Below are 26,640 nucleotides of genomic sequence, written 5' to 3'. Positions count from 1 at the left end.
GACCTCGCCTCCAAAAGTTATCGGTTCGAAATGCAGGCGGCAGTCGTGTGCATTTAGCCCGCACCTGCCGCTGAGGTCAGATAAACACGAAAATGGAAGCGGCGAGCTTCAGGACTTATTTTGTCTGTGGTCTTGGTGCTTTATTCTTTTGTTTTATCGGAGGTATCATTCTGCTCAATCTGTCACATTCCGATGTGGGGGCTGATGCAGTTCGAGGCAGACGACCGAATATTGTTTACATTCTAACAGACGATCAAGATGTCACACAAGGTGGAATGGTGAGTATCAACAGTTCTTTGATTGTGACTGTGAGGGGGCATTTCAGAAGTGTCAACAACAAGTGGGTGTGGTATATTCAGTGTATTCTAGCAATTTCATGTCGTGTTTTCATTTGTTTTTTTATCAAAATAATAGCATCTCTGTTTTTGTCTTTTGTCTTATTCTTATCTGTGTATCCGGACGATGATGCAGTGAAATATAAGCATAGGCCTATAAATTATGATACTAACTGATGTTGCAATATATATTGCCACGTGAGAGGATTGTGCGTTACATCGCCACTTTTTAATTGGAGTCAACATCATGACGTAAATGGCGATATAATGCAGAAGTGGCGTTGCAATATTGTTAGCTGTCCACTGCCTTAGCTTAGTCCTTCATTTCTCCATCAACCCCCAATATTCCAATAAAGAACGCGATAATGAGGAACACATCTGCTCAGATCTTTCATCAATTGACTTTTTCTTGTTTAAAAGTAAGTCAATAAACAAGGCAAACCACCGACCAATTGGCTCAACCACAGGCTCAATGCTCATGGCTAAAACCAGAGGACCAGCCTTTCCAGCTCTGGTTTTGTAGAAGATATTGTTACAGCTTTAATGTGACAGTTGTATGCTTAGTCTCAGCATCCGATTCCGATTGCTTGTCAGAGTCGTCAATCACTCTTACATGTATGTAAGCAAGCATGGAGTATACTATAGTAGTATCATTGTCAATCAATACTTGATCTTATGATGTAAGACAAAGGAGTGTGATTATGAAATATCGGGATTAGATACTTCTTCATACAGTAGAGCATTATCTAGGTACTAAGTGTACCATTCTCATTCTGCTGTGAATCTCCTGACTTACAAAAGTGTAGACCATGATACAAATATTCCTTTCATCATAAAACCCTGGATCCAGACATGTGTCTGGCATGTCTGGTCACAATGTAGCTTAAGTACAATGCAGTGGGTAGTTGTAAAACAAGAAACACAGAAACGAAACAGAAACACAGAAACGCAGAAACGAAACGCAGAAACGAAAATCAAACGGGTTTTCATAAAAGTTGGAATCAAGCGGCACGCCGATACTTTCCTTGCCCAATCCGTTGTTATTGTCGTTTAAAAGTAAAATCTGAGGTTGGTGGGTTGCGGCCAGCCGGAATGCAATAGAGTTGTTGAGGGGATACATGGAGCAACTTGGGGGGGGGAGGGGGCGGCACGATATGGGTGAAGTCTTTTGAGGTGGTGGTGTAGTACTTTGGTAGGTTCGATTCGATTCCTACAGCATGTTATTTTAAATGAAGGTGCAGTGCAACATCTTGCCTTGTAGTGTTCAATTCACATGAAGTACCAGGATCATCCTACATATCCCGTCTGATGCAGCACTAAATGCAAGGTACGGTACCAGTACATGGGTGAATCATTTCGACGTTATGTGAGACGTGAGAGACCAATTTTGGCGACTAGAATAGAGTAAAGTGGGGGGGGGGGGGGGGGGCGGGCGCTAGACATTGACTTGGAGTAACTCAATCTTGCCTGCCCAGCTGCTGCCTTTAAATAGTCCCTTTAAATATCTGTTTATGTTAATGAGGTTGCAGTAGGGAAGTTCAGCCTAGTGTCGTGCACAGGCCATGGAATGTACAAAAGAACAGGACTCGCTATTCGAAGAACTATTTTCTATTTACGCCGTGTAGTACATACATGTAGTGTATTGGCACGATCAAGGCCGGATGCTGCCAATCTGCGCACACGTTGATGAGGCTAAAAGGGGTATTGGGAAATGAGCATTCCTCCTTCCATTCCGACTGAATACCAGTTTTAGTTACACCCGCGTTCGCGGCCACAACCATGGCAACAAGATGGAGTCTGCAGACCAGAATTCGCCACAAGACTGGTTTCTGCGTTTCGTTTCTGTGTTTCTGTGTTTCTGTTTCGTTTCTGTGTTTCTTGTTTTACAACTACCCCAATGCAGTAATGCTCACTGACTCCATCATGTCCATTGTACTCATTCAACATGTCATTCTGCTGCATTTCATGCCCAGCGAATAATGATAATCAACAATGAATTAATTGTTCTGCTGATAGAATGCGGCCACTCATTTGCAGCGGATGTCCTGAAGGCAGACTTGATGTGTAGAATTGCTAATTATCATCAAGATAATTATTGTCGGTGTTCTAATTGTTGTATATTTTCAGATGATATGTAGGCCTGAGTGAATATAAAACTAGAACAGACAGTACCAGATCGCTCGCTATTCGTTTCAGATAGTTATTACATGTATTACCAATACTCTGCTGTTATCACTTATCATCAATGTTATCTACAATGTTATACAAAAGTACTGAATGTTATGTTCATGATGTTAGCATCTTATATTTTCATATATAAATTGTGAATAAGGATTGTTAACCCTTGCCAGGATCAGAGGAATAATGAATCGAAGAAAACATTTCTTAGATGAATCAATAATCAATAAATCTAGCTCTTGTCATATAGTGTTCACAGTTTGCCATTTCAGTCAGAGTTGCAGCTACCCACAAATCATCCATCACTCATGTCACTGCGTCAAATAAGAGGCATCAATCATTCATTCTGTCATTTAGTGTCAATCAAGTAAGCCAGTTAGCTGGGCTGTGCAGCTGTCCCCGGCAGAAATCTTTTCTCCCCAAGTGACGTCAACTTAAACACAACATCAGTACATACTAAGGCAAACAATTTGATCTTGATGGCAAAGCAACCGCTGTATCTTGAAAAATAAGTTGTTGTTAGCTCACCACATAACACGCGTATCCTCACCTCACCTTTTTCTTCACAACTTAGAAATGTAAATTAGTAATTTGAGCCAGGCCTGGGGGATTGTTTCTTTCTCAACTCTTCAATCTTTCAGCACGTCAGGATAAAATGTGCTGCTGGGCGTTAAATCCTCCTACCTGTTAATTGAAATGGAAGACTCTTTAGATGTGCAACACTGTTCTGTTGCTTCAAGGGGCATATTTCTTATTTACAATGCTAAAGTTTAACTAAAATGTACTGGTACATGTATATCATAAGAGTTTGCTGTAAACAGGCATCATCATCATCATCATCCATAATCATCAATGACAATGAGAGGGACTTGAGTGTGACTTTAGACACTATTGCTCATCAAAGACTTTCAAAATTTTGTGGTATCGAATCTGTTGCAGCCTTTCACAATCACCCATCGCAATCATCATCCACCCAAATCAGTGTTTGCTTATCAACAGACCATTTCACTGTCAATAAATGATTGTCATCTCGGAGGCATTGATTAACTGTCATTTTCAGGATGATGCTAATCAGTGTACATACCCGGTAATTGTGTAACGAGTTTCCAAAGGTTCTGTGGTGTTTGCCCATATTCAGTTTCCCTTGTGCATGAGTGAGGAGGGAGACAATAAATCTCATTAGATGATGGGGCAGTGCTTAAGTAGTACCTTGTTTAGCCTTTAGGACCCGTGCTGGATTTGTGTCAACGACAATGTCAACCAGCTTTGCTTATTGATGGTAAACTTGTTGGCGACACAAACATAAAAAATCTTCTTGAAAACACATACATCACAGCGAAAAGAACTATGCTAATGATGCATCATCTGTTTTTTAACCTCAAATGCCTTAAATACGCCATACTAACAAGTACTCGGTGTTTTCTCCGCAAAGAGACTACTCCCAGCATACTGGTACCTTTTCCTTCAGTTCAGAGAATCTCTTATGGTAATCGAATGCTGCCTATTTCTTCTCTGAAACTCTTCAATTTCTCCGGCAACCTGTCAAGTTGGATACTGGCTGCTGGGCATAAAAACCCTCCCACCTGTTTTGAAAAGAATTTGAAAGGTGAAGCTCTTTAGCTGGAATACGCACCGACTAAGTGTACTGTAAGATCTTCTAAAAGTAAAACATAATCAACAAAAATGTTGATAAGGCATGTTGGGTAAAACTTTATCAACATGCCTTGCTTAGTTCTTTAAAATTGTTTGAAACCTCTCAGTTTTGTGACTACAATTTATCGATGTAAAGAGCTCGACATCCTTGGATCATTATAAATAAACAAAAATGAAACTGTTCGCAATCTTATCACAAAGTACCTCTGTTCTTTGTGCATCTTCTCTGCGCTTGCTCTGTCTTTCTGCATTTCTGAACATTTTTTGCTTGGTTATGGTAATCGGAAGTCTTTCAGATACGTGGGCAGGTCTGGTTTATGAAGTCAAGGGTTGACTTGAATTCACGCTTGTTTCCCAAATCTTTCCGTTTCAGACTCCAATGGTCAAGGCAAGAAAGTTACTTGGTGATAATGGAGTCACATTCCAGAACATGGTAAGTCAATATTTATGCTGTATGAGATGCCTTGAAAGCTTTTTAATGGAGAAACAGCCAAGAAATTCCCATTAGTGAAACTTTAACCCAATTGCTGTTCATGATATATAAATGTTTAATTTCACTTCTTCAAGTTCTTTCTGTTATTTCAATTCTACTACGTACATGTGGGCTGAACTGTGTGTGTCTCCAAGATTGCCATTGAAGCACAACCCTTAAACTCTGGTTCTCCGTCTTACCCGGAATAAGTTCAATCTCAGTGTCTTGTGTGCCAATATGACATTCCGCTGGTCTGGTTTCCTCAGCATTTTACTGTTTCTTCTAAAAAATTAAGAATAATCTACATGATGATGTGCTAAGGAATTTTCTTGCTTATACAGACTGTATAAATAACCATAAGCATAAGTGATGAAAACGTGTTCTTTGATGTTTTTCCTTTGTATTGCTACATGTAACACTGCAGCATTTCTTTGCCCTTTTCTGAAAATTGGCAATTGACCGATGCTCTTTTCTTGTGCATCCTCTCACAGATGTCATATGTCAGAGACTCCCCCTAAGAGAAACGCTATGATTGTCCAATAACCTTTGAAACTTTTCGTTTGCCCTCATGAAAAAATCCTATGAAAATTTCCATTGCCCTGAATGTCATTTTAAAAGTGGTTATGCATGATATTGATATACATGTACTCATGTCCATGTGAAGTCAAACATGGTACATAAAAGCCCTGGAAAATTCTACCCATCCCCTACTCAGTCAATGTCAGTGTTCTGATGTGCTCTGATTAGAACTGTATCCATGGGATTGCCATGAAATGTTTTGATGGAAGCATTGACATTGACGTTGGCTCTCATGCCTCCAGGGAATGAATTAGCTTTGAAGATTAAAAAAACATTCAAAAAGAATTGATCTCATGCTGTGATCTCGATTGATAAGTTTAAAGTTCATGCTTTGAAATGAGCATTGTTTTTCATCGATTACCAATATAATGCATTCAAGACGGGTAATGGAGTCCTGCTGTTATAGCTAAAGCTACCAGTATTTCAATGTAACGTCGTATGAAAAATGTCGATAAAATTTTTCATCAACCTTTTGATTCTAAATTGATGGCCGCTTGCTGTTTTACAACAAATAACTTTCAAATGCCTAATGGAAATTATTCGAGCGAAACCCATCACTGATCCGCCTTGTGAAACGACCTATTTCATGTGTTTGAATTAGCTATTTGAATTGCCTTTCAGTGAAATATTGGAACTTTTTCATGAACTGTGCGATGTATAAAATCAATAGCTATAAACATGCTAACAAACATAACAAATGAACTTATGCTTGATGAAAATTATTTAATTAGTCAGCAAGTAAAAATGTGTCACAGGTTGAGAGCTCTACTAAAATGCTTTTCCTGTTCTGTTGTCTACCTCATCATGGGTCTATCTGACTCAAATTTAATCACCAGACTTTTTCATGTACAACGCTTGTCTCTGCCTTAGGGGTTGAGTATGACTGGACTGACATCCTAGAATTTTAGGCATTTTTGACATATATTCAACCTCTATTGTTAGAACTTTCTGTATTTACATGTATTATATGATAAAAAGTCAATAATAATCCATTCTCAATCTATGAAATTATCTTGCAGTTTGTAAATACACCACTTTGCTGCCCAAGCCGAGCCAGCATCCTTACGGGTAAATACATCCACAACCATGGAACCAGAAACAACTCAATATCAGGCAACTGTAGCAGTCCAGTCTGGCAGCAGAGCCAAGAAGTCAATGGGTTTGTGACATATCTCAAGAAACAGAACTACAAGACGTTCTTTGCGGGAAAATATCTGAACCAGTATGGAAAGAAAAGTGCAGGGGGTGTCCAGCACGTTCCACCAGGATGGGATTGGTGGACTGGTTTGGTAGGTATAGGTCTAGAATAAGATATCTGAGGGAAATTTATGTTTTCTCACCAGTGTATGCCTGGACACCACCACAAAGAGTGGCTGCTTGGAAGTACGCAGTATAACTCCATTCTGCTTCTGATGAAGAATAAATGTTTTATATGGTCAAGTGTGTGCAAAAAGCTTTATGGGTTAGGTTGGGGAATATTGTGCTTTTGCCTCTCTATTCATTAGACATAACCAGGATAACTGCCTGAATGGAGATTCGATGTTTTTCTCCACCTTTCTGTGAAAAGCGCTGAGGGAATTTTTTCAATCATTACAAATCTTGATTTGGTTCCAAATTTAGCAGAAGTTTGCTGACTTAATGTGAGTTTAATTATCGCTTTGCAAAGGTGGAATTGGTGCTGAGAGTTGGGGTATACATGGATGGATGAATCATGACATTTAGGTACCTTTCAATGTGGCGGACAGACATTGTTTGTGGCGGTGCTGCAAGACATTTATTTATCTCTGAGAAATCTACCATTTGAGATATTCAGGATTGTGAAGAATCTGTCTACCTGCAGCATTGGTCGGTCATAATTGGTAGCAAAGAAACAGGAGTGGTATGCACAATCAGCTAAGACATATTGGAAATGAGTCCTCTCGAATTGAAGATGAATCTTATTGTCCTTAACCCTTTCACACTGTTCTATGTGTCACCAAAAACATGTATTCTATTTTGTAAATCTGTTGTGTAATTTTTTTTAGCTCTGCATCCATTTGGAAGTTAAGGGTTAAGGATTTTTGAGAAAAGAAACTTCTGAAAACTATGCATTACAGAAGTGTTTTGTGCTCTTTTATTCATCAACTCGAATTCTGCTGTGTTAAAAAGTTACCTCAAATTGATTAAGGCTACATCCGCCAATTTCTTTTTGATAATAGCAAACTTCTTTGACCCCAGAAGGCAGGAAATTGAATTTATGCGCGAAGATTGCCAACATGATTTGACCATTATGAATGTGAGCTTTCAATGTTCAACCCAGGTGAAGTATTTGCCGTAACCCCAGGGTTTGAATAGAGGTGAAAAAACATCAGTTTAAACTGAGCTACAAAGTGTATGTTGTTAATGCTCTTGATAGAAAACTGGTCATTACCATTTGACTGTTCCAATGTAAGTTGCCAGGTTTTCTTTATGTATTGAATGTACTTAGATTAATGTATATAATGATCTAGGTGGGTGAAATCAACCAGCGCTAAACTCTTCCCAGGTGTGACATTACATCCGAGATATACTGGGCTAATTTGTTTCACTCTCACCTCATTTCACTTCATTTCAACTCCAGACTCAAATAATTGCTGTAATTCTTACCATTTTCCATATTGTTCAGATTATTGAAACTTGGGGTTGTTCTGGTGTAAAAAAATATTTCAGTCTCGCAGAATTTTGAAGGGAAATTTACCTGTTGGTAACTTTTGTGCTTCGTGTCTGTAAAACTAGTTGTGATTGATCATTAGACAAGCCATTATGTTTTAAAAGGACTTTGTACGGTCCTTCTTTGACATGGCATGCACTGAGGCATCAATTTAGATCTACGTTGTAGTTACACTCCTGTGTATTGGTTAAAATATAGAGTCTTAAAGTAATGTCTGTGAGAATAGACTTGTGTTTGAACACCACCACAGCTTTAGGAGTGTACATTGTAGTGGGATGACGGATAACCTACAATCATGCAGTTCAAACCATTTTGCCACTTGGTTCCTGGGACTTGGTGTGACATTACATCCCAGTATATCGTCCTAATTGGTCTCTCTCTTCACTCCAGGTTGGTAACTCTGTCTACTACAACTACAGGCTTTCAGTCAATGGCACCAAGGAGAAACATGGTGGAGTTTATGAGGAGGATTACCTGACAGACTTGATTGTAAGTTTGGGCTCAGATTTCAAAGCGTTTGTTTGTAAGTTTGGGCTCAGATTTCATAGTTGGGGTCAAATTTCAAAATGTGGCTTAGTCACTTTGAAAATATTGCTCTGGAGGGCCCGAATAACCATTACCAGTTGTTACTTTACATGCTCATGCCTGAGGATGATTCCAATGTTGTTAAAAGTGATAGTGACGTTTATTGGTTTAGCTGTGGGGGGCTGCTGTTTGTGACAACATAAAAAGAAAAGCTATGACTAACATTTGCTGCGGAATATTTCTGTGTTTTTCAGCATAAGATTGGCAAAGTTATTTGAATGAGATACACCTAGTAACTCGAGTTTTCACAATAATTTCTGCTCTATACTTTTAACTCGGGCGTTTTCATGCCACGACACTTATTTCATCTCGGTCTCTACTAACAAGGTAAATTTCCTCTACTATATGCACACACTTTATACAGAGTGTTATGATCGATGAACAACACATAGGTCATTGTCGGCAGTTTAAAAAGCTGATACAGCCAGCCATGCTGGGCATGCATCCATATTAGCCTCTTTAATTGTTTCCACCTCTTCCTCACCTAACACCTCTTTCCATCCTCTCTCTCCTCCTAGGGCAAACAAGCCAAAGACTTCCTTCACTTGCAAAACGAAGCAAGTCCATTCTTCATGATGTTATCCACTCCAGCATGTCATGGGCCTTTCACTCATGCACCACATTACAGCAATGAGTTTGAAAACATCAAACCACCAAGGGGTGGTAGTTATAACGTTCATGGCAAGGTAACCGAACATTCCAAGATATTTGCAAGCTCTGCTGCCTTGTCTTACTGCCTGAAACTATGCATCACGAGTGTCACATCCTATTAATTCAAGAAGTTTGTGATGGGTATTCTCTGTTTAAAGGAGTTTACCAAGTTCCTGAGCAATGTCCTTGAATTGAAATTGCCAACCGAACCAAAACAAGTGATTGCATTTCTTGGGCAGTTGACATATTGCAGAGCATTGCATAGATTAGTAAAATGTAGTCATTCTTGCATTATGAATGTGCTTGTAGGGTAGAAAAGCTGAGGAATTCTTGGGCTACCAGCACCAGGAAGATGCGAATCCTTTCTTCATGATGTTATCGACGCCAGCATGCCATGAACCGGAGACCCCGGCTCCTCACTATAAAAATAGCTTTCAGAATGTGACGGCACCAAAAGGTGGCAGTTACAATTTCCATGGTCAGGTAGGATAAATACAAAATTCATTATCAAGTTCATCAGGTCGCCTTATCCCTTCCTTGATCAATGCTGATGTTTTCTTATAAGCGATATCTTGTGGCCAATGCCAAAGGGATTTTGGAATTCTTTTCAGCAGTCAGCATTCCTATGTGCACCTCATGCGTGTGCATGTTCATTTATATGATATGAATAGGTAAAACCTTCCCAAACACAATGGCATGATGGCCCATCAAATCTGATAGGTGGATCTGATACCATCAAGATTTTAATGATAATCTGAATGGTTTTCTTTCAGGACAAACACTGGCTCGTCAGAAATGCTCCTCATCCATTATCAAAAGAGAGTATCAGTTTCCTGGAGACAGCTTTTGTCAATAGGTAAATTTCTGTCCGATTTTAAATCAGTTTTATATTAAGCATCAAACCTACTTATGTTCAGTTCAAATTGCAAATCATCTCTTTGATGATCAAGGCCCAAACATTAGAGATAGCACATCCCGGTAACCTACAGACTTAAAGCGAACTGGAACCGCCAAGCCAGTTCGTATGACCTCGTTTTCATTTCCCGCGTATCGGGTGATCAGAACGTGGCATGAATGAAACATGGCGCCTAGCTGTCAATCATTCAGTGACGTCACTACTATGGAATTTACTACGAAAATTCATGAATGAAAGATCGCATGACTCACGTGATTCTCACATGATTCTCAATAATAACAAATTGAACTGCGCATGCTCGGGCACTGGGGGCGGAGCTACAAATCTGAACTCGAATAGGAAGTTGGAAGTTTGACTTTCTCGGGCGGTGAAAGTCGAAAAGTTGAATAAATCGCTCGGCGGTTCCAGTTCGCTTTAAGCTGTTTCAAAGCATTTTAAATTTATTCATAATCCTTAGCGTTTCACTTTCTAGATGGCGCACCTTGTTGTCTGTTGATGACATGGTTGAAAACGTTGTGAACATCTTGACAGAGAAGAACCTTATTGATAACACGTACATATTCCTGACGTCTGACAATGGATTCCACAGTGGTAGGTGTTCTGTGACCTGTATTTCTACTTCAGCCTCTGACCTGGTAAAGTAATGCTTATTGGTAGATCTTGTTTGTTTGTGGTGTCTCCAAGTGTCGAGAGTAGCCCTTGCCTTATTTTCTGTCTTTTTCCTGCCTTGTTTAAGTTGCCATTTTGAACTTCTAATTTCAGGTCAATTCAGCTTACCCAATGACAAGAGGCAACTATATGAGTTTGATATCAGAGTCCCACTTCTTGTGAGAGGCCCGAACATATCGCCAAACACTATAAAGAAGGTAAACACTTATTTATTGGTGTGAATTTTCAATTAAATGTTCAAGTACTTTGTGTTAAAAAGTACTCAAATGTCAAGAAAAAGTTAGCAATACGCCAATAGTGCAAGGAGTTGGTCAGTTGTCATTTGTGTACAAATTTAGTTATGATCATATTTGACAACTACTGGTATGTAGCCTCTCCACATCTGGTGTGTCTACAATAAAGGTTGACTGTAAGCCAGTTTGAAGCAGGTTCAAAGTATGGTATAGACATTGTACTGTAAACAGAATTTTGTTCACGGTTTGTTATTTTTGTGGATTTGTGGAAAAATTGTGGCAGATAATTCTACGGTATTTACTTTTTCAGCAACCTGCATTGAACATCGATCTTGCTCCTACGTTTATCGAACTTGCTGGACTACTACCGCCCAGTCAGATGGATGGAGTCTCCTTGGTTCCTCTGCTGTTTCAAGACGCTTTCCATGCAGAAAACATGAAATGGCCAAGAGATACAATGCTCATTGAACACTTCGGTGAATTTCAAGACCAAGTGGCCGGTTGTCCTCAGTTCAACCACCAGCAAGTAACTGTAAGTTGATAAGGAGGAGAATTTGCCTCCCCTAGGTGGTTGCTAACATTACCAGATTTACTGTACCCAGTACTTTTAAATAAGGTTAGAGAGACTTATCCTGTCACATGCATACCCATTGGCAAAAAATCAACTGCAAGAAATCAATCTGAAGATGTTTCTGGTGTCAAATGCTCTTTCCTTGAAATGCAATGCAAAAATGTGGTAAATGTATAAATCTCTTCAAGAAATTTTATTCAGCAATGTCCTGTTTTATTACAGAACTGCCACCCGGACTGTGTGTGTGAGGACTCCCGGAATAACACCTACGCCTGCATACGGACAGTCAATGAGAGCGAAAACACCATCTTCTGTGAGATGAAAGATTCAGAGGTTGGTATCTACATGTGTAGGCTCATTCTCGGTAGCCATTTCAGTACTGATTACTTTGCACAACTGCTCAGGGATCATTTGAAAAAGATTTAATATGACTGGTTAGGTTATTCAGTGCTCATTGGAAATGTAGACTGTCTAGACTAGTTTGCAGATGGTGGCATTATTTGGCACATCAAAGAGTCATTTTCTCATGAAATACATGTAGAATATAGGTTATGATTGGGCATGTTAAATTGATATGGTCTGCATCCCAGTCACCGGAGGATATTTAACGAAAGGGTTAGGTTATTCATTTACTTATTGGCGTACATAATCTTCTCACTGGCCAGTATTTTACTAACCCAGCAGCGTTTCTAAGCGGGTCTGCCCGAGATATGTGAGCAGGTGTAGGGTGTTGGGTGTGGTGAATATTACACCAAGTCATATCATCTCTCGCCACTCAATATCCGCTGTTCACCACCTTCGGGAACTTTCAGTAAACACAATTTCTAGTTTTATGCTGCCAAGGTTTCAGTTTGGAACCAAGTTTTCTGCTTCAAATTGTCTGATTAGTGTTGGCTATCTGAATCATCTAATTAGCGTCTGAAAACTGAGTCACTCATAATGATTTTGGTCCAGGTGTGTAAATGATTACCCATGAGCTGTTCAGCTTCTTTTAGAATGTTTAGTAATTAGCTAACGTGCACCAAACATCCGACTATTTATGCAGAATCGTCTCAGTCCTCACTGCAGTGAAGGCTCAGTAACTTTATTTCATATCCACAGCCATTTTTAAGGCACTGAGGTTGATGATCACTTCACTTAACCATTTCGTTTACATCCCTAATGCAACTGCTCTCTATGGCTATAATGACAGTGACTGTGACTATGGTTATCATAGATCTCCGAGCAAATTCGATAAAACATGTACATTTGAGTTTGAATGAGAACAAAAAGTAGAAGATACAATTTTGATAACTTCAGCAACTGTGATATCTAATGGGGTGTTTTTTTCTTTCAGGCCTTCATGGAATATTATGACCTGACAGCAGACCCCTACCAGTTGAAGAACATCGCTTACTCTGCAGAGCCTTCAATCATCAGACAGAAACAATACTTGTTACAGAAGATGACGAGATGTTCTGGGCAATCTTGTGTGCGACCCTCCGGACTGTATGAGTACACTGAAAGATAAAGTCAGTTGGACAAACCACAAGTGCCCAACACTCCAATGCAAGACTATGTGTTGTCTATGGTTTAGAAGGGTTATGCACTGGTTTTAGTTTTACATAGCTTTTGCATAGCTTTTCTGATATTTTCTGAAAATGTTGTCCATAACTAGGGGTAATGTTTTTTGAGTACCCAGTTCAGATTAAAAAAGAACCTGGCGCATTTGTTTGTTTAATAGTTTATTCGAAAACTTCATATGATGTAAAACTACCATTTTTTTGGTCTGGAAGGACATGCATCCATGTGCAAATGTGCAAAGCTTAAAACTTCCAACCCAGCTGGTCTATAATCTACCAAAAGTTTGTCTTAATCGCGAGCATCTGTGTCACTCCAAAATACTTTAAAATCAAATTCTTCCTTGCTTTGGTAGTAAATTCTTAGATAGGTTCCATATTGCTCAAGTGACATTTTGTGAGTTCTTCCACAGGATTATCAAAGTTCTGCTTCCTATAAAAAAATACAGATTTTTTACTTTAAATTTGGACTTGATGGGCAGATCAAGTGTATTGTGCCATTGCCAATTATGTAATATGCTCATTATTTAAATAATAATGACGATAAGTATTTATCACATTGGTGGAGCTGTATTGTAGTAAACCTGGTGAAAAGTTATTGATTTTAACATATTTTCATCAAATGAGGTCAAAAGATTTATCCATGTTGCTGGATATCTTTATTGTAAATGAGCACACTCTAATCACCTACATTATGATACTAGTGTGGTCTTTCATTCAAAGCATGTATTTCTGAATGGCCCCTTCGTTAGCATAAAAAAGAAAACACAAAACAGTCGTCGCTAAATTTCATTCCCCAGGATCTTCCCTCCTTTTTGCAACAAAATCTTAAACACAACAGAATCTAATGAATTCCTGAGGTTACAGTAGTTTTACTTCCTTAGCTTAATGTTGTGATAGATACCTGTTTTAGGGTTTTTATATTTGAACAATGGAATTGTTATCTGTGATATTGTATATATCTTTATATCATGTATTATGGTATGGTTCAAATTATTGAGAATTGTATATATTTGCTCTCATATCTTTATTTTGAGCTTGAGGTTGAATTTTCAGCTCCAGTCTCCCATCTCAGATACACAGCAAACCAAACTTGTATCCCAGCATGAAAATGTAGGCCTACTCTCAATGCACATAGGTCATGACATGATGTCTACACAAGTTTTGAATGCAGCATATTTTGCAGTTTTGAGGAGCGTTTGTGGTCATTGTGAAGTTTACTTACAATGGATTAGAGGTTGGCTGCAGGAGCTGATAGATAATTTGAGGTGCGTCCAGTCAAATATAGGAAAGAATATAGAAATGAGAGCGGAATAACGATTTCTCACAAGATCTTGAACAATACTTTATATTGTCTGTATCATATTGGATAGCGTCACTTATGCATTTGTTATCATGCTATGAGCTTCATGCACTTCTGCACTAAGATATGCACATCTTGTGTACTGGTTATGGGTAATTGTTCTGCTAGGAATATAATGTTTTCTTTAATTTTTTTGGTATATTTCATTGATTTTGTGTCCAACACAACCCTGCATTCTGCAAACTTACCACCAATTAGGACACAGAATATTTGGGAAATGACCAGCTTTGGGTGTCTGAACAGTGTCCATTATTGGAAACTGCAAATGGCATCGATGCAAGTTTTAAAAAGGCTTTTCTCCTGATTTTGGCTTCTCTGAGCTTATGGAATGTATCCACTTCTGTGTTCGGTTTGGCTAAGGTCAGTAATGCAAATTGATGTCATTTGTGGTAAATTGGTGTGGCAGAGTCGTTCTCTTTCATGGACAGCTAGTGTGGTATCACTGCAATGTTTTGTTGTAAAACCGAGCCATGCATGCTTTTGGAGAAGATAATCCTGCACAATGGTTTTGATTTTTCACATTTTATGTACTGAATTGTATATTTGTGAATCTATGCATAATAACACAAGGCTACAGAATTACGTCTGGACTGATTAATGTGATTTGTTAAATATTGAAAAATTATCTTAGAAAAATTTCCTTCCAATAATTTATACTATGCATATTTTGTTGTTAAAAGCTGAAAAAAAGGATCTAAATTTTAATTTTTTGCAGCATGTTGACTCATGTTGTAATTCAGGTAATTCACTTTCTGTCCAAGTAATTTTTTTAATCAGGATTTAGGGGGCCAGAACTAGAGACGTGATAGTGTATGATATAAGACAATTTTTTTTGGTCCATTTTGAGGAGATGGAATGTAACTGGAAAAGTATAGAAATTTGTCCTTGGTGGTATGAATTGAAATATGACAACTTTGTACACTCAATTTGGTTCTGACCCCTTCAGATGTTCATTCAGGTTGTAGCAATAATGTAGGTCAGATATGAAAATACATAAATAAATACAAATATACTGAGTATGTGTCACAATCTGATATTTCATATTCATATATTCATGTCTTTAGAAAATAATGTTAGTTGATTTAAAATATTATGAAATACAACCTGTAAATGTTAATTGAGGGGCAGGTCTGTGGGGGTTCTTGACTTTTAATGAGATAAAATTTGGAACTGATATGTGATTCGTTCTAATGTATTGGGTGGGTGCAAGTAAATGTGTAGTGTTACAAAATGCTAAAAATGTGCTTTTCGGAAGTGTAAAAATGTATGCATGGGGAGGGGAGGGAGGGGGGGATTGGGGATTGGTCTTGGTGTTTTAGTGCAAGTTTCTGTTGTTGTGCAATATTATGGAAACAGGGTCTGCACAGAGAGTTGTCTAGTTTCATATTGGCATTACTACGTTTTCATGTGTCATGGACATGACTTATAACAAGGAATATTTTGTACTTGTATTTGTGTAGAATTGTATATTATGATTGTACCAAATCTATTTGATGGGGAACAGCTTTGAACAGCTTCAAAATATCTCCATGTAATGGGGATCTCTATTTTAAAGCTACACAATAAGCTTATACACCAAAGTATTACTGATTTGACACTTACAGCACAAACAGCTGATTGAGTACAGTATTTAAAAGTTCTTGCTTCAAATAAATTTTGGTACAGCCTGTATAAATATCTAGATGTAAATATATTCATGTATTGGGGGAGATATATGTGATATGAAGCAATACCATGACATTACGGCAATATCATTTTTAGGTACCATCTCAAAAATATCTTGAATCCGATGAAGTTATACAATTTTTTCGGGCTTCTGTCTTCAACCTATTATACAAATAGTGGATGTTTTCGAAGTTCCATATAGATTTTGGATAGATAAAGAAATGTCATGCTGAATGAGGCTTGCATAATATTAGTGCATTATAAAGCATTTTGATGTCTTCAAGAATCATACAATTATTAATGGATTCTGATACAGTTGATCTTACATACTTCTCTAACTGTCATTTAACATATAACGGTATAATTACTTATAGAAATAAAAAGGAACAGCCCCATAGGCCTTCCTGTATAATTTGATCCATGTACTTTGAGCCCCATGAACAAACATTGCTTTTACTTGCCCAGCATATTTTTCTGTGGCAAAAAGAGAACAGTGTCAGTTTCTGCATAAACTCAAGTATAGATTAAGTATAGATATATCTATACTTGATAACATCAATAGTTATTAATTCTTGAATATTTTGAACAGCTGAGATGCACCTTCAAGCATATCTTCTTCACAGCAATTTGTCAAATGTTTCAATATTGAGCTTGATAGGATAAAGGACTCAAACCATTGCAGCCAAAAATTGAAAGGCTTATGACCATAGGAACTTATATGTATCATTGATGGAACATCAATCAAATCCCGTAAATTTTCAGTGCCAGAGGCTGCCTAAGTCATTGCCCACTTTGACCTGAAATCATTGTCTTTCGGCTCCGAGACAAAGGCTAATCAATTGAGGAGCTATCAACTATCGCAATCTAAAACATGTCAAACAATGTCTTTGGCCCTCAAGGAGTTAAAAGTTCTGTCAATCATGGCGCTGAATCAAAGGAGTATAATATGTGGAAAATCATCCTTGTCCTATCTAGCTGAGTAATAGAGAAAATAGACTTTGTGTACGATTTAATCTACAGATGTAGCAATCTCCTTATCTAGTGGCTGCTCCCTTAAGTTATTTTTTGTTCCATCTTGATCTGCTGATCTCCTTGTTGTGTGTCGTTAGATCACTTGTTATCAGCAGACATATTGTATTGGTACTGTTGTACAAAATAAAGTATATTTCTTTATGTAGCAAAGTGTTTGTTGATTCTTCGTAGAGCATTCTTCAGAAGTGTACATGGCATCTGGATCATGATAATCCTGTCTTTGCTAAAATGTTGAAGTTGGGACCTCAAATTGACTTGTGGTTACATCCAGCAGACAACTGATTTCTGATGAAATCCTCTTAAAGGGACAATATAGGCAGTAACAAGGCAGTCAAGATAAAGTTACACGAAATGGCCAATAGGGGTCAATGTAGGGTTGTGACTGTCTTCAGGTTGTAGGGTTGTAGGGACTGTAGGGTTGTGACTATCTACTTACAGACATTAGTCAGTCAAATGGACACAATGTACATACAAGTTAAGTACTTCCGATTTGCAGGATCATCCCCTCCCCCTCCCCCCACCCCTTCCCCCTTGCTGTCACTTTGGCAGAACACAGTGCGAAACGACTTCAATTTCGAGCGAAACGACTGGGGGCGAAACCGTCATGGAGCGAAACGACCGGATACCGATTGCAAAATAAAAAGCTACAGGAAAAATTTCGTCGAAATATCACTATAAAAGTCTTATTTTCTCCCTTGTAGCGTAAATTTTCTTCAAGAAAAATGAACATTAGAAATGCCACAGTTAGTGCAGTCCATTCTTTAGTATCTTTTGCTCAATTTGATGCCCACGTTTTATGTGGTTGTTCTTTTTATGTATGGCAAAATATGAGCAGTCGTGTATCCAGTACATGATACATGTAGAGTATCCACACTACACTGCCACAGTAGAAGCATGGTGGCTTGATATCTAATAGGCCTACATTTTCATATTAAGGAGATAAGGTGGGGAAGCTTAGTTGCTTTGACTCTCGAATCGTGAAATTTGAGCGACGTCAACATGCAGACAGTGCATGCAAAAACTCTAAAAAACTATTTTATACTGAGCAGTGAGCTAGTTCACTAGTAAAGGGACGCTCGCATCGTAGGCAGGTGTCTTTACCATTGGGCCACGGGATATCTAACATTGCTTTTCGCCCAGTGTTTTAAAAGAATTCAGAGGCAAATTGCTGCCGACGCCATTTCGCAAAAAAAAGATAATTAGATATGCAGTGGAACCTCTTGTTAGCGGACACCTCTATTAAGGACACTTAGTTTTGATTATTTTCAAAAGAGCTTCTTTTAGTTCTGTCATGTTTGAATTTGTATTTACAGCCGGATGACCTGATGAATATGCAGCATTGTAACCTGTTATGCTTGCCAGAGAATTACCAAATGAAATATTATTTCTACCACGGATTATCTTGGCCACAGGTAATTTGATGTAGAAATCTACCAGTATCTGGAAAAACAGAAGAAATGAGTTTTTCCTCAGGTTTGGCATTATCCTTTTCCCAATAAAATGTTTCTTGTTTTGGCTTGGCTGGTTGGGAAGCTAGTACTTAAAATATTTATATATCTCACCATGTCAACTGTAAAAAGAGAAGCTCTCTATGAATTCAATGTATGTGTTGTGACATGCATTAAAAGAAGTGTTCTGCATGAGATGTAAAGCATTTTAATAGGCAACACCAATGATTCTTATATTATCTATTTCTTTTTTTAGCTTTCCTATGTGGCAGAGGATGAGAATGGTAAAATAGTTGGATATGTCTTAGCAAAAATGTAAGTAAACATGATTAGTTGATCTATAATATACGTAATGTATTTCTCCTTGATTATTTGTGACATGAAAATGTTACAAGAATTTCCGTTCATTCTCCAACAGTTTTCTTGATCTGGATACTTTCTTCCATATGTTGTTTTGATGCAAGAATTTGTTTACTCTTGATATTACATCCTATTTCTGTTCTTCAGGGAAGAAGACCCCGAAGATTCTGTACCACATGGACACATCACATCTTTGGCCGTGAAACGATCCCACCGACGTCTTGGCCTGGCTCAAAAACTAATGGATCAGGCTTCCCGGGCGATGACAGAATGTTTCAATGCTAAATATGTCTCACTACACGTTAGGAAGAGTAACAGGGCTGCATTGCATTTATACACAGGGACACTGAAATTTCAGTAAGTATATCTGGAAAAGATACAAGTATTGGTAACCTGGTATTGCTCAGAAATCACACTTTGTGAAATTCTGCTTCATTGTCTTGGAACTGATTATCAGACTTATCAATTCTATGTTATGTATACAATCATTTCTGTCTTGCAGGATTAGTGAAATAGAGCCTAAATATTATGCCGATGGTGAAGACGCGTTTGCCATGAGGAGAGATCTTTCTGAATTTGCTGAAAAAGTGAGTTGACTTTCTTTGACAATCTGAGGTACTTAAAAATTTATTTTGTAACTGTTTGGGCTTAAAAATCTCTGTCCTTGGAAAAGTGTTAAAGTAAATATAGCCAGCACAATACAATCTCTCTTCATTTCCCATACCTCAGTCGATATCAAAGCAAGGATGAAAATTACTAAAATTTTAAAACAGTTTTGAGTTTATGTTCTCTTCTGTCCATTTTAGGCATCAAAATGCAACCAAACGATAGTTGCAACGCCAGAAGCAGTTACAGTGTCATCATAATGAACACAAGGACTATGCATCATAGCATTTCACTTGAGGAAAGTTACTTCCTTAAAATTGCTGCATTATCATTTAAGGACTAACACACCTCAAAAGGTGTGATCATGAAACAAATTTTGTATCAAAGAGGGCTACAATCCTTGTCTACCGAGTAACGTGTGATGAAACTTTATTAAAAACACCACAGATGGAAGAATTTTGGTAGAATTGGAGCCTGTCATTTGTATCTGAGAAGAAGGATATGTTCTAATAATTTGCAGTTTCCCTCTTCAAAATCAGTTGACTGGTATTTGTGCCTGTCAACTGGATTTGTTTCCAAAAAAAGCCAATGCATATGGAATTGGCAAAAACATTTTGAAGGAGGAATGTAGTTGTCAGCCAAGATGCAGCTGGTGTGAAAACTCATCATGTAAAATTTCTGAATAAATCTGTTGATACGAAGAATATATTTGTTGCTGTAAGTCTCGTCTTGGACAGGTGGTGACGGAAACTTGGATTTGAGGATCAGAATAACTCTGTATGCATTGCAGATTATTTCTTGGACATGCAAATGACTTGCAGATTATTTCTTGGACATGCAAATGACTAGCAGACTTCATCACATGAAGTTCACGACACTGAATCAATGCCACACTGGCAGTTTGTACTATAACAGAGAATGGGGTTATATCACAAGCCATATCAAAGTGCCCAACTGAGATCTTTATGGGAAAACAGGAGCCCCATCATGCCGACTTATCAGCAGTGAATATCAGTCTTAAAAGTCTCCCTTCACTGCCGACATCAAGGGCTAGGAAATCTGTCAGATGCACCATCATAAATGGGTGGTCAATCAAATTGCTCGACACAAAGTAATAGAATGACAGCCTGAATTGATAGTGCCAACCACGGGATCAGGTAACTCTTCTTCTATACAACATGCACTGTGCATTTGGGTCAGGTCAGCATCCCTGGAACCGTCGCTCATTGAACACCAGGTCTTCAATTATGATGGCTTTCAGTGTGTGTCTCGTGCGACAACCACCAGTGTAATGTTAGTGTTGTCGCGACATGGACGCATGGGGAATGCAGGGAGACTACTGATAAAGTAACGGCCCTTCTGACGGCCGATCAGGGGGGGAGTTATCGGCGGTGAAGGATGGATATACGCACGACGGTGGATCGGCATGGAGCCCCATGCAAGGTGAAAAAGATCAAGAAACAAAATTTTGAAAAACAGTTTTATTTCTCATGATTTCCTCTCTTAGTTTTACACAGTCTTCAACTGTAAACATAATTCTTCACTATGGACGGAATATAAGATGGCTTTCTCTGCTTTTTACAAGTAACAGCCTATCTGTTCAGTTGTCCCACAACATTGTACTACGGTGCATTTCACAAAAAAATGTCACTCTTGGATCGAGGTTACCCATCTTACAGAAAAACACGCAATCATTGGAACAAAATAGAATGTATGAGTAGATCTCATTACTTTATATACTGGCAAACTCAATCAAAAATGAAATTCGACATACATCTTGCTTAGTATTTCCTGATATATGGGTCAACACACGTAAACTGTGAGTGACCATTGTCACCAACAGGTAATGTGTTAATATCGTTATCGTACCCATGGTAAATCTTCTTCTCTCGCATGATAGGCTGGAACATCGCCGTGACTCCTGCAGGTTTGTGGCTGTCGTATGGTGGCATACAAAGACGTAGTTTATCGAGTAGGTGTCCAGGCCAGAAAGCATTCATATCACATCCATGCAAATCCTTATAACGAGCAGCAAATTTACTGAAAATAAGAAGGAAGAATATAAAAAACTCTTTTTCAAGTACATGTAGTACAGGGGCACATTTCATAAGTCAATAGTGAGCCAATCACCAAAATAAACAGCTTCGCTATAAATTTCGCTTGCAGGTTGTGGACGAAGTGAAAGTTGGGTATGAAGTGAAAGATGGGGACTGATTAACGATTGGCAACAGGAGCTCAAAAGATAACTAACAACTCACCTTGTTAGTTTCTCATACTCTTCAAACGTCATCCAGCAGTCCACCTGCCTTTGAATAAATGCCCTCCCTGTCGATAATGTCATCCTTGTTCCAACCGGTTTCACAGAATGGCTATCTGGATACATGTGACGGCTGTCAATCAGAAGTTTACCAGACGCTGTCTTGATCATATGGCCCTTGTGTTTGACCTCGATCGGTGTAGTCGGCCGTTTTGGTGGATCAGCAAAATGTGATGACAGCAACTGACCACCCGGCTGCCGGATTTTCTTCTTCAGTGCTCTGTGGGATTTGTCAGGAGGATGAAACAGCACTGAAATACAGAAACCTGGCATTAGGACTCGTATGGAAAGGATTATATCCCTTAGTGGGAAGGATCATGACAAACTTCAAACATTAGACACACATACAAAAAAATGGGAATTTTACTATTTTAGGTAGGACTATTTCAGTCAAGACATCGTCTATTAGCTGGTTGAGGACCAGTATTTTAAAACACTGCACAACACATAACACACACATTGGGTGATATGAATAAAGACTAGCAAATGCTTTTATCTAAATCTCCATGTACATTTACACTAGGCCTTCCAGTACAAAACCGGAGTAAAAGCATTTGCTAGTATTTATTCATATCACCCATTGAGTCTGAAATTATTTTCATTGTACATTTACCTTTCTCCAACAGTTTCTCAGTCAAAACCACGCCCGATTCTTTACAAAGTCGGTTGACCTCTTCATATTCTTTGAGTCTCAGTTGTCGGAACTTGTCCACCATGTCAGCAACGTCGCCAGTTAACGTGGAAGGTCGACAATGATTGTCAATGGCTTTATTTCCGGTCTTGATCATAGATTTACCATTCTGGAAATTTGCTGTTTTTTGTCTCGAAGATTTCTGGGGAAGACAATTTCTTAATTTTAATTTGAAATAACACTTTCCTTTTTACTACTAATCATTCAACTGAAATGTATTTGACCACGCAGAAGATAAAGTACGACCAAGACCTTGAAGTAAGACAAATAGGATTAATGGCTAGACACACCAGTCGACTATCTAACAAAATATACCTTTTTTCCCTGTTTCAATAACTCCCGATTCATTTTCCTTAACGCCACCATTGCCTCTGGATTACCGAGATAGTAAACCTCAGATCGTAAATCAGGTGGTGGAGGTGTAAGACGCTCACTGGACCGACTGCCCTTTGAACGCACAGCATTATGCCCTCTGAATGTCACCTCCTTTCTTGGTTCTGAGAGATGTAGGTTTTGGCTTTCAAGGGCACTCGTAAGTTCAGCAGAGGGTGTGAGGCTGTGTTCTGGGGGACAAACTGTAGGTCGGTTTCTTCTGGGATTATCAAGTTGGTAATCTGAAAAATGGCAGTTAAAAATTAAAGCACTCCAGTTAAGGACTGATTCCACAAAAGCCATCGAGGCAAAATTTGGCATAAGGGCTCACCCTGAGCTAATGGTAACACCAAACCAAGGCAGACCCACTCCTCTACAATTCAAGAGCCAGCGCTTTAATGGAGATCATTGTCATAGTTACCTGTTTTACCGGATGCTATAAGTTTCCGTTTACTGTCAAACTTTTCCTTCTTCCAACTCCTCATTCCCTTGAGAAGTTGCTTGTACGTTACTTCCTTGTTCATGTCAACATCAAGAGACAGCATTAGATCTTCTAACATATCGTCAGTCATGTCAATACCAGCCTGAAAAGAAGACAAGTTTTACTGAAATGCTGAGGACGATTCAAAGAATTATGAAATCTTTGTTAGTGGTGTGGTGTTTATTCTAAACTACTGCTGGAGCACATCTGTGACTAAAAACACAAAACGAATGTGCCAATATCTCTTTGTAAAGTCACGAGGAAATGTGCCCAAATAGAAATTAATCTGCAACTGTTTTCACAAAAATAAGAAAACCCTAATTTTCTGAAATCAGCAGTGCAGCCTGCCATTAAGGCATTTTTTGGGGGGGGGGGGGAGGGGGAAGCAAGGATTCAGCGAACTGAAAAATAAAGATGGAAATGTAAAGGACTTGAAAATTTCTATTACCAGATCCTTGATTCACCCCTCTTTGCAATTGGAACAATCAATCTTACCAATTTGATTGCCTCCACAAATTCATCCTTAGTAAGTGACCAACTCTTGTCTTTGTCCACGGCTTGGAACAGGTCGACAAGCCGCATCTTTTTCTCTGACAGGAACTGTTCCAGGATTTGAATGGCCTCAGGACATGGACGACGGAACCTCGGGACATCATCAGACATTTCAAAATCATATGGTGGATCTGGGACAGGCTGGAGGAAATTTTCAAATTAACTCAAAAATGTTTTGTAGAGATTCAAGTTGCACTAAATGATAAAAGAAAACCTACTGGTAGCCAAGAGTAAGAGCTAAGTGTACATATAATACATTCCTACCAGTATATTCATGAGAGCAAGTATAGATTGGTTAATCCATACTTGATGAGCGGTATATTAAGGGCAAAAATTAAATGTCTTTTTCTCCTTTTTGCTCACGATTAAAGTATTACTTGCATGCCACAAACAAAGGAAGTAACGAACAAGCCAGTCACTTGGACTTGGAAGGGTGTTTCTCTTGTTCTTATGAATAGTCACCAGGTACAAGGTATTAGGAAACAAAAGAAGCTGGTCAGGCTATTCCAGAACTCACCACAGGTGATGGTATCTTTGGTGTCCTGTCATCAATAATCTTCTGCAGCACTCTCATCTCCAGTTCTGTCTTATTCGGTTTATTAGCCAGCCATTCTTCATTCAAACCCATGGAATCAATATCTGTCCTGAGCTGCTTACGTTTCTCTAGCCATGTCTTGTACTCAGTTATCTCATCAGGTTCTGTGAACTTGGATGATATTTCTGGTGGAGGTCTAGATATTGGCTTCTCTGGCCCCTTTTCAAGATCTTCTATGATTCTCTCCAGCTCTGCTATACTTGTGTCTTCACCAACCTTTGGCAGAGCAGGTTTTGAAAATCGTGACTTTTCTTCTTTGGGTGCATCTGGATGACCACCACGGAGCACTTCTTTAGGTTGAGCAACAATCACCCGTTTTCTGCTTCTGGGAGCCCAGAATACCTTTACAGCACATTTATAGTATTTGGTATCCTCTAAATCACGTTTTTTGTATAATTTGAGTTGGTCTTCTATACTGAGATGGTCGGCATTGTCTGTATCAAAAAGTCTGCCGAGGCCATACTCAGATAGATTTGATTTCTTGGATCTGATTGATGACGCCTTGCGCAGTGGATTTTCCTGATCAGGATTGGGAAGCTGGGCCGTATCAGTCAGGCCCATTTTGTCCTCAGTTGAGAGGTGACCAGTATAAATTATAATGTTACATTTTTCAGTAGGAAGAATTCGCTTTTTATGTCTGAAATAAAGGAATGAGCATTTTAATAAGCAAGGTTTATTACTGGAACATATCAGCATGAGACGATGAGACTATTGAGAGAGAGCGACCCCCTTTCAGTTCACTCAGTGACAGTCCAGTGTCTTGTCAGTAACACAGCAGCAGGCATGACACAGTGACACTCTTGGCTTGTCTCCGACAGCCAGTATTTACTACCATTGTCGCACTGACACAGTGACAGTTACATGTCTGACTCTTCCGTCGGGCCTCGTCAGCCAGCAGAAAAGCAGCAGAGTCAGAGAGTGCGTGCACATGCATGCTGACTGACACTTGAAAATTGCAATGCTCGACTTGAGTTGACTCAGACTGCTATATAAGCCTAATGGCTGCAACGAGTATGACAGTTTTTGTTTTTTTTCTCACTTTTTGAAGCTCTGCAAGTTGTGATATGGTGAAAGCTAGGTATCATTTTCATTTTTACCAACTCTATATGTATTAAGATACGTTTAAAACATTTTCTTTCATCTCAATGCCAGTATTTATGAATTATATATCAAAATATCACTGCAAAATAGGAAAAATGTCCCAGATGCCCACCATTTTGTTTTCTTACACGTAGGAAATACACCACCAGCCTGTTACCGGATAAACTACCAGTTTATTTACGTTTCGAGGGGACGCGAGATGGGTTGCTATATAAATGGAACCAGCCTAAGAGCGCGAAATTTAAAATATTTTTTTCGCCATGCGGCCCGTGCCTGTAGCCGGTGCGCGTGTAACTTGAAGGTGCAGATAATGACCGAGCTGATGAGTGACCATCATCTGAGAAACTGGTAGACTATGAACTGCAAATGAGGACAAGATGGGACAAGATCCTCTTGTCTTTGTAATATAAGTCCAGGCTCAGAACCAGACTAGTTACTCTAAGGTCCGGGCCACCAAGGAATTAGGCTACTGGTTTATGATATATTGTAGACCTACGTGGATTATCAGAGGGCATGGTCTATCAATAGTCTCACGAATCCCGGCCCTGGCAGAATCATTTCACATTATTGAAGTGAAAGTAACTTTATCCCCGTGTCTAAAATTGGTCATGACTACTTTTCGGGTAAAGTTACTTTCGCTTCAATAAGATTCTCGTCTAGTCTGCAAAGAGCGCGGACACTGCTGGTATAGTGCTAGAGATCCGTGATAGAGACTACAATCATGTAAAGTAGCCTATATATATACCTGACTATTGGCATCCTTAGATACAGGTTTTTGATACTCCTATCGAGAGGCGCGTATACATTCAAAACCACTGGTTATGTCAGGATGGACTATTGGTCGCCCTTAACCCTTTGGCCAGGAGCCGTTCTGACTTCATGGGATGGAGAACAACAGGACAGACTATAGTTTGCAACTATTATTAAAGCACATACTTCTATCGTTCTACTCGTCCGTGATTGAACA

At 38.9% G+C, this 26,640-nt stretch overlaps 3 protein-coding genes across 4 annotated transcripts; 2 read left to right on the top strand and 1 right to left on the bottom strand.

Moving 5' to 3' along the window:
- Positions 1-71: 71 nt before the first annotated feature.
- Positions 72-15,747, top strand: LOC135491193 (N-acetylglucosamine-6-sulfatase-like). Its single transcript, XM_064776907.1, has 11 exons — positions 72-278; positions 4,540-4,599; positions 6,237-6,506; positions 8,297-8,395; positions 9,010-9,177; positions 9,916-9,998; positions 10,531-10,649; positions 10,821-10,924; positions 11,271-11,492; positions 11,754-11,864; positions 12,868-15,747. The coding sequence occupies exons 1-11, from the start codon at positions 93-95 to the stop codon at positions 13,039-13,041; spliced, it is 1,596 nt and encodes a 531-aa protein (XP_064632977.1). The 5' UTR covers positions 72-92; the 3' UTR covers positions 13,042-15,747.
- Positions 15,748-17,771: 2,024 nt separating this feature from the next.
- Positions 17,772-19,996, top strand: LOC135491238 (N-alpha-acetyltransferase 10-like). The gene is made up of 6 exons (XM_064776972.1): positions 17,772-17,893; positions 18,464-18,562; positions 18,855-18,913; positions 19,106-19,315; positions 19,461-19,545; positions 19,765-19,996. The coding sequence occupies exons 1-6, from the start codon at positions 17,873-17,875 to the stop codon at positions 19,822-19,824; spliced, it is 534 nt and encodes a 177-aa protein (XP_064633042.1). The 5' UTR covers positions 17,772-17,872; the 3' UTR covers positions 19,825-19,996.
- A 1,040-nt stretch (positions 19,997-21,036) lies between these two features.
- On the bottom strand, positions 21,037-25,798 carry LOC135491237 (EF-hand calcium-binding domain-containing protein 12-like). Of its 2 annotated transcripts, none has more exons than XM_064776971.1 (8): positions 25,786-25,798; positions 24,495-25,209; positions 23,921-24,118; positions 23,366-23,528; positions 22,888-23,186; positions 22,495-22,714; positions 21,823-22,132; positions 21,037-21,604 (listed from the first exon to the last, which is right to left on the bottom strand). In XM_064776971.1, the coding sequence occupies exons 2-8, from the start codon at positions 25,131-25,133 to the stop codon at positions 21,346-21,348; spliced, it is 2,088 nt and encodes a 695-aa protein (XP_064633041.1). In that variant the 5' UTR covers positions 25,134-25,209; positions 25,786-25,798; the 3' UTR covers positions 21,037-21,345. The 2 variants fall into 2 exon arrangements, with proteins under 2 accessions (XP_064633041.1, XP_064633040.1); XM_064776970.1 differs by lacking the exon at positions 25,786-25,798 and adding an exon at positions 25,612-25,779.
- Positions 25,799-26,640: the final 842 nt, after the last annotated feature.

This window comes from Lineus longissimus, chromosome 7 (genome assembly GCF_910592395.1).
Source record: "Lineus longissimus chromosome 7, tnLinLong1.2, whole genome shotgun sequence".
Classification (NCBI taxonomy): domain Eukaryota; kingdom Metazoa; phylum Nemertea; class Pilidiophora; order Heteronemertea; family Lineidae; genus Lineus; species Lineus longissimus.
The sequence above is the reverse complement of the archived record's forward strand: the minus strand, read 5'-3'. Positions and strand labels throughout refer to the sequence as shown.

Excerpts from the sequence above, each read along its gene's own strand:
- LOC135491193 (XM_064776907.1), top strand. The coding sequence starts at position 93 with ATGGAAGCGGCGAGCTTCAGGACTTATTTTGTCTGTGGTCTTGGTGCT. Across the intron at positions 8,396-9,009 it reads ATTACCTGACAGACTTGATT|GGCAAACAAGCCAAAGACTT; the intron begins GTAAGTTTGGGC and ends CTCTCCTCCTAG. Across the intron at positions 11,865-12,867 it reads GTGAGATGAAAGATTCAGAG|GCCTTCATGGAATATTATGA; the intron begins GTTGGTATCTAC and ends TTTTTCTTTCAG.
- LOC135491238 (XM_064776972.1), top strand. The coding sequence starts at position 17,873 with ATGAACATTAGAAATGCCACA. Across the intron at positions 19,316-19,460 it reads ACAGGGACACTGAAATTTCA|GATTAGTGAAATAGAGCCTA; the intron begins GTAAGTATATCT and ends TCTGTCTTGCAG. Across the intron at positions 19,546-19,764 it reads TTTCTGAATTTGCTGAAAAA|GCATCAAAATGCAACCAAAC; the intron begins GTGAGTTGACTT and ends TGTCCATTTTAG.
- LOC135491237 (XM_064776971.1), bottom strand. The coding sequence starts at position 25,133 with ATGGGCCTGACTGATACGGCCCAGCTTCCCAATCCTGATCAGGAAAAT. Across the intron at positions 24,119-24,494 it reads CAAAGATACCATCACCTGTG|CCTGTCCCAGATCCACCATA; the intron begins GTGAGTTCTGGA and ends AATTTCCTCCAG. Across the intron at positions 23,187-23,365 it reads TATAGCATCCGGTAAAACAG|ATTACCAACTTGATAATCCC; the intron begins GTAACTATGACA and ends GCCATTTTTCAG.